This window comes from Antedon mediterranea, chromosome 3 (genome assembly GCF_964355755.1).
Source record: "Antedon mediterranea chromosome 3, ecAntMedi1.1, whole genome shotgun sequence".
Classification (NCBI taxonomy): Eukaryota; Metazoa; Echinodermata; class Crinoidea; order Comatulida; family Antedonidae; genus Antedon; species Antedon mediterranea.
Window position 1 is genome coordinate 32,700,768 of NC_092672.1, and position 12,625 is coordinate 32,713,392.

Here is a 12,625-nt window from a genome sequence, read left to right on the forward strand (position 1 = left end):
GATGCATTTCATTCACATATCGCGTCTAGTCTGGGTTCCAGACGGAGTTTTGTCTTAATATTAGTTAAAAGATAAATATTTTGGCACATATGGCGTTTCATACGTATACTACTTGATTTTGGATATTTTCAGACAAAAATCGCGGTCGAAATAAAAACAAATAAATTTGAAAAAAAGATAATACAGACTTGGAGCAAGTCTAATATCGCGTCATAAAATTCATATCATCAAAATGTTGCGTAAGGTGATTGATTTTGGAAATTCCCTTGTTACGTCACACACTCTTTTCCAGGTCGTCGTTGTTGTTGCAGGCGCAAACAACCAATTAGATTAGACCTGATGTGAGCGAGGCTGTGTTAGTTGGCCCAGCCAGATGTAGATAGTAGGCCTACGCGATCACATTGACTGGCCTTGGTTGCTTCTTAGTTTTTAGTTAATGTGAAAAAAAGGTAGGTTGAATATAATTTGGTTATTTAGAGTACAAAACTAACGGACTCTTTCTCTCTCCGTCCGTACGTACTACACAAAAGGCCTAGGCCTATAATTATTATAATAAAATGATGGCCTTGGCCCTTGTAAATGCTATTTTTTTTTATCATATGCTAGGCTAGGTCATGTTCATTAATGTTGCACATTCGTTTTACACGACCTAGGCTATCAGAGACACAAGGAATCGGAACAGTTACCTTCCCATGATTAATAGATCACTGTGTGACTATTTGTTTTTGTAGGAATGCCACAATAGAAAGAACAGTGGATTGGGTAATAACTCAAGAGCTACCAACACTCCCTCCCATCCCCTGGATCTCCCCTCCCCTGGATTTCCCCTCCACTCAGCTATATATGCGCCATTTCACTTAATATGAATGTCGCTAACGCGTAATCAGTTAGAGAATAAATGGCAAAATCAGCACTGTGGTCATGTTACAAGAGTAGTCAAAACAATATAGATATCTGATAAAAATCCTAGAAAGTAGGAAAAAGTTTGCCATTTTTCCCCTGACTGTAATAAAATAGGCATGGACAACTAGCGCAAACCTAAACTGGAGCCGGAGCTGGATATTGCAATTTGAGCTTATTAAAATAAATTGGTCTGAGTATATTATGATTTTATAATTTTCTTTGTTACTCTATAGCAATGGAAGACAACAGAAAAAGACAACGTTATCGTGGCAGTCGTGGGCGGGGTGGTAAAAAAAATAAACAAAAATGTTTAACAAGCAAATCGAACGTAATAGAGAAAGCTTTGAAGACAGTCTGCGAAAATGGTGGTAGTATTTCTTTTGAAGATCTTGAAGCGAAAGTTGGAAAGATTTCACCTGATCTAGAAAGTTTTGAATACATGATATCACATCTTGATCATGAGTATTACCATTTTACCTTGGTAGACCATGAAGATGGTAGTACTGATGTTCAAGTGTTCACTCAAGTTAAGATCTGCCCGTCCTACCAAAAGAATGGCGAATGCAGGAAAGGTGATACTTGCTCAGATTTACACCTGTGTGGTTACTTTGCTACAGGTACGGTTTATAATTGGCAGCCATTGTATTGCTAATTTTGTTTTTCAATTTTTTATGTTATAAAAGTATAAAATTCATTTTTGTATCTTAATGCAACTTGTCTATATTTAGTGGGCCTCCTATCAAAAACTGTTTGTATTGGAGTTTCTTGAAGGTCCCTTTCATCTAAATTAAATTAATTACTCTTAATTTGTACTTTTTTATTTCTTTCATTAAAGGTTCTTTCTGCAAGTTTAAGATAAACTGTAGACAAACTCATCATTATCGATCAGATCACAACAAGCAGGTGTTAAGGAATTTCAAAATTGCCTTCTTGTCCCAGGGACTGGCAAGTGTGCTATTTCGATGGTCCTGGCCACAGTTTACTGTTCCCGATTTCTGTGGGAAATACCGCAGCAAGACCGGTTGTGGCAAGCATAATTGCAGATTTCTACACATTTGCAAGTAAGAAACAATCTGTAAAACCACCCCGCAATTTGATTTGGGGTATGTTATGCACCATGTGCCCGCTGCGTAGTTTGCACTGTTACATACCAAAATTTACTATATTCTTTACAAAATGGAAGAACCATCAACATTTTAGTGAGAATGCTATGGATTTTACCAAAAAAAAAAGATAATTAATTCAGCAATACCTGTATATGCATTGCTTTTACAAAATGTATACATTTATACGGCTTTACCACGTTGAAACACTGTCTTTAAACTCCCTTTGTGTTCATTATGTGCATTTCAGAAATCATGTTATGGAAACTTGCAAATTTGGCGCACGGTGTAAGTTTGCCCATGATATTTACCACGATAGATTTAATACTCAATTACTAAAGCAGTTTGGGATTAGACTTGGCAGCAGTTCTGATGATATAATCCGCCTTATTAAGGAGCGCCATGAAGGATTCTATCGTCCTGATGTTGAGGTGCTTCAGGGTGAATGTGAAAAAACTGAGAGTGAATACAGTTTTGGGGAACGCAGCTGTGAGGAAGAAAGCCAATACAGCCAAGAAGACGGCAGCGATGACGATAGAGAAAGCATTGTATCTAGTTCTACTAATGAATTATATCAGGGAGCAGGTATGTTAAGTATACTATCATTTTACCAACAAAACAGCTAATTGGAGAGAAAAAGTGCAGATGATCAAATAATCATACAAAGATATCTCCCAAGTTTCCGATAATTACAAATGATTCCCAACATTTTGAGAGATTTCTTGTCATTTCCCACCAAATTCTCCTAATTGTTTTGGTACAAAAAAGACATCCTGAAATGCATAAATTTATCATTTAGGCTCTACTAATATAAAAATGCATTGCCATCACAATGCATGTCATCATAATAATGCCAAGCTTGAAGTGCCTGCTTACTGTAGATGCTGATGCTAGATATTTTTAAAATAGCGCCATCTATTGGTGGTTGTATTTTGCTTTTAAAATATATCGTCCTCTATGGTAATATAATATATCCCGTTTTAAAATTTTTCTTTCTTTTAAACAAAATGATATACACACCGGCAGCAAAATTTAAATATTGTTTTATTTTAATTTTTTTAATTTTATGTATTTAAGCACATGTGGCCAACTGGGTGCACCGTGTACACTGGACCTACGTTTTTTTTATAGTCCTATTCATGAAGACTTGTTCCACCACCAGAACTCGGAGCAGTTTGGCCGTGAACACATGTCGATATTGTTGGCTCTTTAGGTACAGTAAACAGCGCCCCTACCTTAACTGCTCAGCCATTTGACTCACTTATACCAATAGATATTATTATTATTAAAATTTAATTTTATTTCTAATTAGCTTCCAACGCTAGACAAAGGTACAGACATCGCCATCGTGGTCGCCGCCGTAATTATAATCGAAGAAAGAAAGAAGAAAGTCTCACAAGTAAATCTTCTGTCGCTGAGAGATCACTGCAAGTAGTCTGTCAAAATGGTGGTAGTATTTCAGCGCAAGATCTTAAAGAGAAAGTTGGAAAGATTTCACCCGATCTAGGAAGTTTGGAAAACATCATATCAGACCTTGATCATGAGAATTACCATTTTAAGTTCATAGACTATGAAGATGGTAATGTTGATGTTGAAGTGTACACTCAAGTTAATATCTGTCAAACATATCAAAAGAATGAATGCACCGATGACTGCACTGATTTACACCTGTGTGGCTACTTTGCTACAGGTATGGTAGTCTGTATTAACCCACCTAAACATGTTCCTCACCCCAAAACATGTTTTACATTAATGCAAAATCAGAAGTGCTTCTATGCAGAAGAGGTAAAGCCCAATCTAGTTCCCTCCAGACTTTAATATAGTTTGTTTTACTGGAGGAAGACCACGAAACCCCTGTTCCTCTCACATGCAATTCTAAAGTTTGTGTAACTTTTGAAACTTGACACAGAAAGTATATTACTCTAACCATTTGGTATTTTTCAATATATACAGTACATAAAGTATGTAATATTCAAGATCACTCTCAGTGCAGAGAGGTATAACAATATTTTTAGTCGCGTGGAAGCGACTCTATAGTTCACTATGTCGGTCGGTCTGTCGGTCTGTCTGTCGGTCCGGTATCACTATACGTTTTATCGCTTTCTGACCTTATCTTGATATCAGTTTAATCTAGCTAAGTCAATTTTTCACAGTATATTCCTTATGGCCAGGAATCGATGTGGTTATGTTTTCACGGTGTGCAATAAAAAATTACGCGGTCTACGCACGATTTAACAAAATCACGTTTGTAATCATATCTTCACAACCATGAATCACAATTAAATAAAATTTGGTACTCATAAATTTCAGGGCATAAATCATCATATGGCAATACAATTACGTGCGTAGCGCATGTAACGCATGCGTACGCGCGCTTAAAATTTTCAAAATTTATTTTCGATGAAATAAGAGTACGTTTCAGGCAATTTTAAGCGTTTACAAAATTGCCATGAGTACGCAGATTTTTGCGCGCGCACTGCACGTTAAATGTTATTGCGCACTCTTTTTGCCCGATTTCTGTTTTCTTGACTTACTTTTCAACTCGAAATTACGTTATACGAGCACGTCAAAAGTGACAGGCTACGCACGTGTAAATTAAAAAAATATGTAAAAACTGTTTTTAAACATTTCAACATTTTTAAACATGTTCAGTAATTTTGGTCAGTTGGTAGGTTGGTCGGTCGGTCGGTAAACACTAAGCAGGCGACTGCAGCCATCTATATGGCCTTGTTATTTTATACCTTCCTGCACAATATACCAGATTTTGATCCCAGTATCATGGGAATATTCGGTAGTGTATAGCACCACATGTGTATCACATGTGATGCCTGTATCATGTTAGGGAAGGTATTGACTTAAGTTATGGTTAGTGTCATTGTTTGTCATTTCTTTTTTTTTAAATTGTTTGTAATTTTATTCTTCTCATTAAAAGGCTCTTGCTGCTGGTTTGGACGGCAAAGCTGTAGAAAAAGTCATGATTTTCGATCGGATTACAACAACCAAGTTTTAAAAAACTTTGGCATTGCCTTTCTAATACATGACGAGTTGAAAACTTTGCTTCGATGGAAATGTCCACAGTTTACAGTTCCAGAATTCTGTGGACAATACAGAAGAAACATGGGCTGTGGCAAAGAACGCTGCAGGTTTCTACATATATGCAGGTAAGAGTATTTCACAGTAAAATCCAGCACTGACCAATAGTTAAGTGATGATAACTAAACAAATAATATCATTTGAATGTGGTGAAGTATACTGGAGTTTTTAAGCTTTTTATTACTGAATTGTAGAAGCACGGCCTATTATGTTAGTAATATCTATGTATGACTTGATGATGGTAAACTGTATATCTAAGGAGTTATTCCAACATTTCCCACAATTTGTAATGTTAATATGGTTGTATTTATATAGTAGATATTAGCTCTTTTAGCAGATTTTCCAAAAGTGATTGAAATAAAAGACAGATTGAATGACAATGACAACACTTGGTTTCCTTTCTCATGATAATTAGAATCATGTAAGTTACAAAATAATAATTCTGCTTTTCAGAAATTTTGTGATGGAAACTTGCAGCTATGGAAAAAGATGCAAGTTTGCCCATGACATCTATCAAATAGAGTCTAATAAGGAATTACTGTATAGGTTTCAAATTAGTCTTGCCTATAGCTCGGATGATGTCATCCGCTTGATCAAAGAGCGCCATCAGGAAATCTATCGACCTGATCTTGAGGTCTTGCAGAGTGATGGAGAAGATAATCAATGTAGTCAGGAAGAGTGCATTGATGAAGAAGAAAGTCCAGAAATCAGTCCACCTATCTCTCCTATATTAATTACTCATAGGGATTTCGTTTCTCAAGAGTACTCAAGAAGAGATACTTTTACTCATAAACCAGAACAAATGGTTAGACAAACAAGCTCAAAACACAATTTTGCTCCATTTAAATCAAACGTCCAAGATTTGCTTAAGAGTTCTGCAGTAGTGACATCAGCTAAACCATCAACACAATATGTTCCAAATAATGAGATACAACAGAAGTCACATCAAGTTCAACCTCTACCTAGTACCAAAGGAGAAAGGATTACACAACATGCACCATACCAGAAACAGGACAATTTCCAAGATATACCAAAGATGTCTTCGGTAATGACTGCAGTTAAACCATTGCAATATAACATTGCAACTAATCTGTTAGAAGAAAAGTCAGATATCCAGTCTGCATTCGTTTCTACAAGTCAAGTTCAACCACTATCTAGTAGTAGAAGCAACGAAGAAAGAAACACATACACATACACATACAATCTAAGTCCAAAAAGTCCTTCATCAAACCTTAATTTCCAAGAAATGCCAACAAATTTGTCAGTTATGGCTGCAGCTAAACCATCAATATCACATATTGCAACTAATGTTTTAGAAATGAAGGTAGATTCTGCAAAGCAAGTTCAGTCACTACCTAGTAAAAAAAAAGAAATGGGTATTGCCAGATTCACAAAAAGTCCAATACAAGTGAAAATGAGAGAAATTTGCAAGGACAACCTGAAAGGAAACTGCAGTAGTGGCAGTATGTGTCAGAGAATGCATTGTGATCTTCCTTATCAATGGCAAATGTCCATTAATGATAGGTGGGTTGACTTTGATGATAGATCAAATCTGAAAGTGGAAGAAGGATTTTCTGGAGAAATCACTGATTGTCCTCAGTTTCCTGTAAATACTACCATGTAAGTTTTGGACTCTTTATTGCTTAAGCCCTGTCTACACTTTATCAAACTACTGTAGTTGACAAAAAAAGTGTGATGTACCCAAATATGGTTTTGATATGCCCAAATATTTTAGTGATATGACATCATCATGTCTCTGTGTAGACAGAGTTTTGGAAGTTTAAGTTAAGATTGTACTTTATGATAGTGTTGATGAAATTGAAGCACAAAATAAGCAGCTGGTATTGCAAAGAAAATTGTAGTTCAAGTTTTGTTTTTATATCTGCAAAATACATTCCATAACCAATTTATTGCTTGCTGACTACAATCACTAAGTTCATCCTGTTTATTCTACTTTAGTTATAAGAATTATATGCAGTTGTATTTTTTGTATTAAAAAATCTGAATTTTGAAATGAATTAATGGCTATTACTCTTCTTCTTTTTAAAAAAGGGATGTGTGTTTTGATAGCATGCTTGCATCCGATGGGTTAGACCTCATTTCAGTTGAGCGACTGGAAGTCAAAGGTGATGAAGATGTTTCTGATGCCTATCTGGTATCTCCGTGGTCTTGGTATTGGCAGGATGAATGTGGAAAGTGGATTGAATACAGCGAACAGGTAGGCTTGTTTAAATATTTTATCTTCTCAACACTCCTCAACCAACAAAAAGAGAGCAGTAAGCAAGTAACTACAGTAAATAGTGCAGGGAAGAATAGTGCAGGAGCAGAGAAATATTGCTATTCATGCTCCAGCATACAGTACAGTATTTTGTATTATTAGAACATGATTAAAACAAGATTAATTTCCATTTTTAATTAGAATACCAAGCAGAGTGCACGATCAGACAAAGAAAGTTCAGATTTTGAAAGTTTGTTTAAAGCTTATAAAAATGAAAATGGAAGTTCCAGCGTTAAATTCAAGGCTGGCAATCAAAACTACACTTTGGACTTCTCTGCCATGAGCCAAACCAATGATAGATACCATACCAAAAGACCTGTTTGTCGAAGACCAGTCAGACAGATAAAACCAAAGGATGTTGAGAAGTACAGAAAAGAAAAACCTTGGTAAAAAATAATAATTGTTAAATTATTCTTATTCGTATTTCTGAATTCAGAATTAATTATTTCTCCTAGATCATACGAAGGTATTTACTACCACATACTACTATGTTCCATTCTATAGCGGGTACTCTCCCTCATCACACACCAACCACCCCAGTAGTTTAAAATATTCCCAGTACAAATTCTGGTTATGTTGATCTAGTACTCTCAACCCCTAACCTTGTGTATGGAAGTTTGCAATAACAAACAAGTACTCAACCTGTAGCCCTAGTTTACTTTTACCAGGGAAGTTCATTTCACTCTTTCCTGCTGTTACCTTTTTTGTTATATTATATACTTAGGTTACACACTCATACTTTCCCAAGGACTTGGGATACAACCATCAAAACAAAAACACATTGTCTTGTAAGAGTGACTAAGGAAGCAAATAACGAAGAATACAAAGAAATATCCAAACTATTTAAAAGAACTCTTCCAGATGGAGCAATAACTCGACTTGAACGAGTCCAGAATGAGATCTGCTGGGAAGCATTTGCACGGTAAATTTTAAAATGATATGATAAATTGTTTACACTGTTTGACAGTAGTGATGTTATGGTATGAAAGATACATACTAATTTATAATAGCAATGCTATAGTTAATGCACTTACTACTTTTCTTAATTTTTATTAAAAAGTTTTGGGCCATATTATAAGAGCTTATGACATGAAGGTTATGGAATTTTTAAATAAAGCCTAAAGAAGGCCTTTAGCCTCGAACCAGACCATTGGTTCCCCACTGCAGCCAAATGTTGATAGCTTCATTTGCCTGTCTACTTTAAATATTGTGTCTATTGACCCTGAACTCTTTTTTCATTGATTTTTTAACAATTTATTTTTGTCTCACAAGGCAAAGGGAAACCATGATGAAGAAAAACTCTCGTAGAAAAATTGAAGAGCTCCAACTGTTTCATGGAACAATGCAGGATAAAGTTGATGATATCTGTCGTGATAATTTTGACTTTCGCTTGAGTGGTACACGAGTTGGTCATGTTTATGGACAAGGAGCTTACTTCGCAAAGTCAGCAAAGTATTCCAATGATTACGCTGAAAAAGACAGTGCTGGTAGGAAGAGGATGTTTGTTGCAAGAATTCTTGTTGGTAGCTACACAGTTGGCACAAAAGAGATGCGCCGGCCACCGTTTAAAGACCCGGCAGATAAGTCAAAGGGGATGTATGACTCTTGTGTTGATGATGTAGCTAATCCAAGTATTTTTGTGGTGTTTGATAACCATCAGGTTTATCCAGAATATCTGATTACATATACCATTTCATCGCCTAATACAACATTATCTAGAGCATCAAACATTCAACCATCTATTGCGACCTCCTACCCATCATCAAGAACTGCAGCAAGTGCCAGCCATTCAGGGTACAGTAACCCATATTCATCAAGCAGGTATAGCCCACCTACTGTCCGATCTTCAAGTTCAAACCAACCATCTTACACTAACAACCCATACTCAGCAAGCAGGTATAGCCCACCTACTGTCCGATCTTCAAGTTCAAACCAACCATCTTACACTAACAACCCATACTCAGCAAGCAGGTATAGCCCACCTACCATTCGATCTTCAAGTTCAATCCAACCATCTTACAGTAGTCAAAGTAGTTTGCCAAGGAGGGACAGCAAAGCAGATAATAATAAATGTATTTGTATGTAATGAAAGTTGCTGCTAGCAGTTTCTCGTTTTATGATTGGGCACCATCTACAGTAAATAAGTGAAATTATGATAACCTCTGTACGACCTGATTGTAAAATCCTAAGATAGCCCAAAGGCTACAGGGGAATTAAAAGGTTTAGGAGGAGATATAGTAACAAATATGGGGTTAGTGCTATTATAATATAGATATAATATAATATATAATTTAGATGTCTTCCAAAAACGTTTGGTTTGTATTCCTTTGTTGTGTATTTCTTTGTTTATTGTGGTTAATAGATTCAAAGTTGTGTAACTAAAATCTCCATTATTGTCATCAACCCATCCACCACCAATCCTGATTTCTTCCCTGCATCCATAGCAACGGCAGGTGCAGACAAGGGTTAGTACCATCGCCATCACAGCTATTTTTATAAATTGTCAAAACAAAAGCATTTTTTATAGTGTCAGTTAAATACACTAACTAAATCAGGTTTTTTTTATTCATCTCTTTCAAGGGAGTATAAATACAAACTTAAAATTAACAATCGATTAATATTGTTTAAGTGTATGATTGTAAACTTTAATATTATTTGTGTGCTTTACTATAAAGAATATATATATATATATTATATCAATTTACTTTACAGTAGTTAAGTTAATTCAACATTTGGTAATTTCTATCAATAGTACAATAAACAAAATCGTAATATTACCATTAATAGATAATCTTACAAGAAGAAATAACTTGTCACTCAAGACCCATAAACGAAAAATATTCACTTCAATATAAATATAATAAGGTCATAACAATAAAAATTTAAAGGTCTAATTTGAATACAATGATGACAGGTGATTTTAAGTGTGTTACGAAATGTTTAAAGAGAAGAAGAGTTATTTTATTGATTCCATATTAAAATAAATGGAAATAAATTATTCTTATTCTTTATTGCCAATCAACAACAAATAAAACAAACAACTACAAAGTAAGAGGCAGGAAACACAAACAAGACAAGAGCCTGTGAATCCTCTTACCAAATATAAAAAAAAAACATTCATAAAAATACAAAAACAAGCAGAAAAGTAAAAACACTTTACTCATAGAAGAAATTCAAATCTGTCTCCTTACAAACAAACGGAATAGTTTACTGAAACTTATGACGGTACTTCTCTGATATGGATAAATTCATCATGGGAGATTGGTAATTCATAAAATAAGAGACTCGAAAAAGTAATATGTATTTCTAATATCACGCTTATTAATCAACTTATCTGATTTATCAATATGAGAAAATAGTCAGCAGCACAAGAAGAAAAAGATGAATTAATACAGAACGTAAGGTGATTAATAATGAGTAGAGAAACCAACTTAATGACGTATGATGTAATTCTATCATGCCACTACCTATTTGGATCAAGACCATTTATAATTATCATCATTTCATGAAGATATGATTTAGGATTAATTGAAGTCTGGCATAGAATTTTAAAGTGAAGTGCCAATTTTTGAAAAAAAAAAATTAAATTAATGAAATGATTATAAATATCTTCTTCAGATGTATGGATAGTTTTGGCTTGACTTACATTGTATTAATCGATTCTGCCTACAAAATATATAAGTACGTTTAAAAGATCAATTTAATTTGATTTTGCTTAATTTTATTTTGCATCTCAAATAAGATTATTAGCCACTGTTTAGTATCCACATCATTATTTCGAAATTTGGCTTCAGATGTAAAGCTCTGTCTACACTATCAAATTTTATGTGACAAAAAATGTGATAGGCCTATATAGGGACATGATGATGTCATATCACTACCATATTTGTGCATATCATTACCATATATGGGCACATCACACTTTTTGTCACATAAAGTTTGAGAGTGTAGACAGAGCTTAATTTATTTCTTTCAGAATGAAACAAATTAAATTTCAAACTACAGCATATAATACTGTATAAATACAAGTTTCAACAAACAGTACATACATTATTTTATTATTTATTTATTTATGATCTGTAGAAATGTGGTAGTACAGTAGTGTTGTATGATTATACGAATGTATTAAACAATTGTTATTCTATAATAAATTAACATGAATATTACATTTGGATTGTTCTTTATGACAATTTGATTCTTTTTGTGGTGTAAAAGCTTTTTGAAAGTAACAAAGATATACTGTATGATCGGTGAACAACATGAGTCACAATAAAAACCAAACGCAATGATACAGCTGTACCCACTAAACAAATAACATTCATTCAATGAAAATTGAAGATTCGACAATTGATCTTATTTTGTCATGTCGGGTTTTGAATATATTTTTGGTTAGTGTAGATCAAACAAATAAATAGTGAAATTCCTCTTCAGTATCATTTCTATTCCACAGTGTTTGGACTTTAAACTCAATTACACGCGACTTAAATTAGACCTTTGGAACTACCAGACAAACCGTTCGGATCCAAAAATGTGGGCCTACACATTAACCCAACAAAATCTACCCAGAAAGGTCATATTTTATGCATCTTTTTCAACATTGGTCGACTTGATCCTTTATTACTTATTTTACTTATCTTGTGGTTAATCGGCGATGGTAAATTCTACTGAGGTAGGTTTTGGAAACAGCTTTCTCAAATTGTCCAGGGAAGCCGCACGCGGCCATTACAAATGGTAATGTAAATATATAGACCCGAAATCACTGAATAATACAAAGATAAATATTTTCCTATCCTAATATACCGATAATATAAATAATATGTAATTACCTGCCTGCCTGTCGGTCATTTCTTCTCCGTCGAGTAATAAAAATGTCATTGCCCGGTACGACCAATGCCATCTAGTAGGGTTTTACCATATATAAAATCTTATCATCTACCTTAATGTTAAATTTAATTTATATTAACTATTTTCTACCAAAACCTGAACTATTGTTTTTTTGTCATAGAACCTTCAACAACAGGCTCAATCCAGCGCTCGGTATACGTGACGCAAACTTGTATATTTATGTATTCAAATCACTATTTGGCAGTTTGTTTCCTTACAAATTGCATAAAACAAACAATTAAATAACCAAAAAACATTAAACATGATTTTAGCATGTAATTTTAACATTTTACATTCTACATTATAAACCATACCTGGCGTAGATTTGTATGCTAATAACTATCTGTATACATTCCAATTTTCA

General features: G+C 34.4%; 1 protein-coding gene across 1 annotated transcript; it reads left to right on the forward strand.

Moving 5' to 3' along the window:
* Window positions 1–368: 368 nt before the first annotated feature.
* On the forward strand, window positions 369–10,869 carry LOC140045254 (zinc finger CCCH-type antiviral protein 1-like). Its single transcript, XM_072090085.1, has 11 exons — window positions 369–449; window positions 1,137–1,520; window positions 1,739–1,964; window positions 2,257–2,591; window positions 3,319–3,696; window positions 4,939–5,167; window positions 5,553–6,719; window positions 7,152–7,317; window positions 7,519–7,763; window positions 8,102–8,299; window positions 8,650–10,869. The coding sequence occupies exons 2-11, from the start codon at window positions 1,139–1,141 to the stop codon at window positions 9,461–9,463; spliced, it is 4,140 nt and encodes a 1,379-aa protein (XP_071946186.1). The 5' UTR covers window positions 369–449; window positions 1,137–1,138; the 3' UTR covers window positions 9,464–10,869.
* The last annotated feature ends 1,756 nt before the right edge of the window (window positions 10,870–12,625 follow it).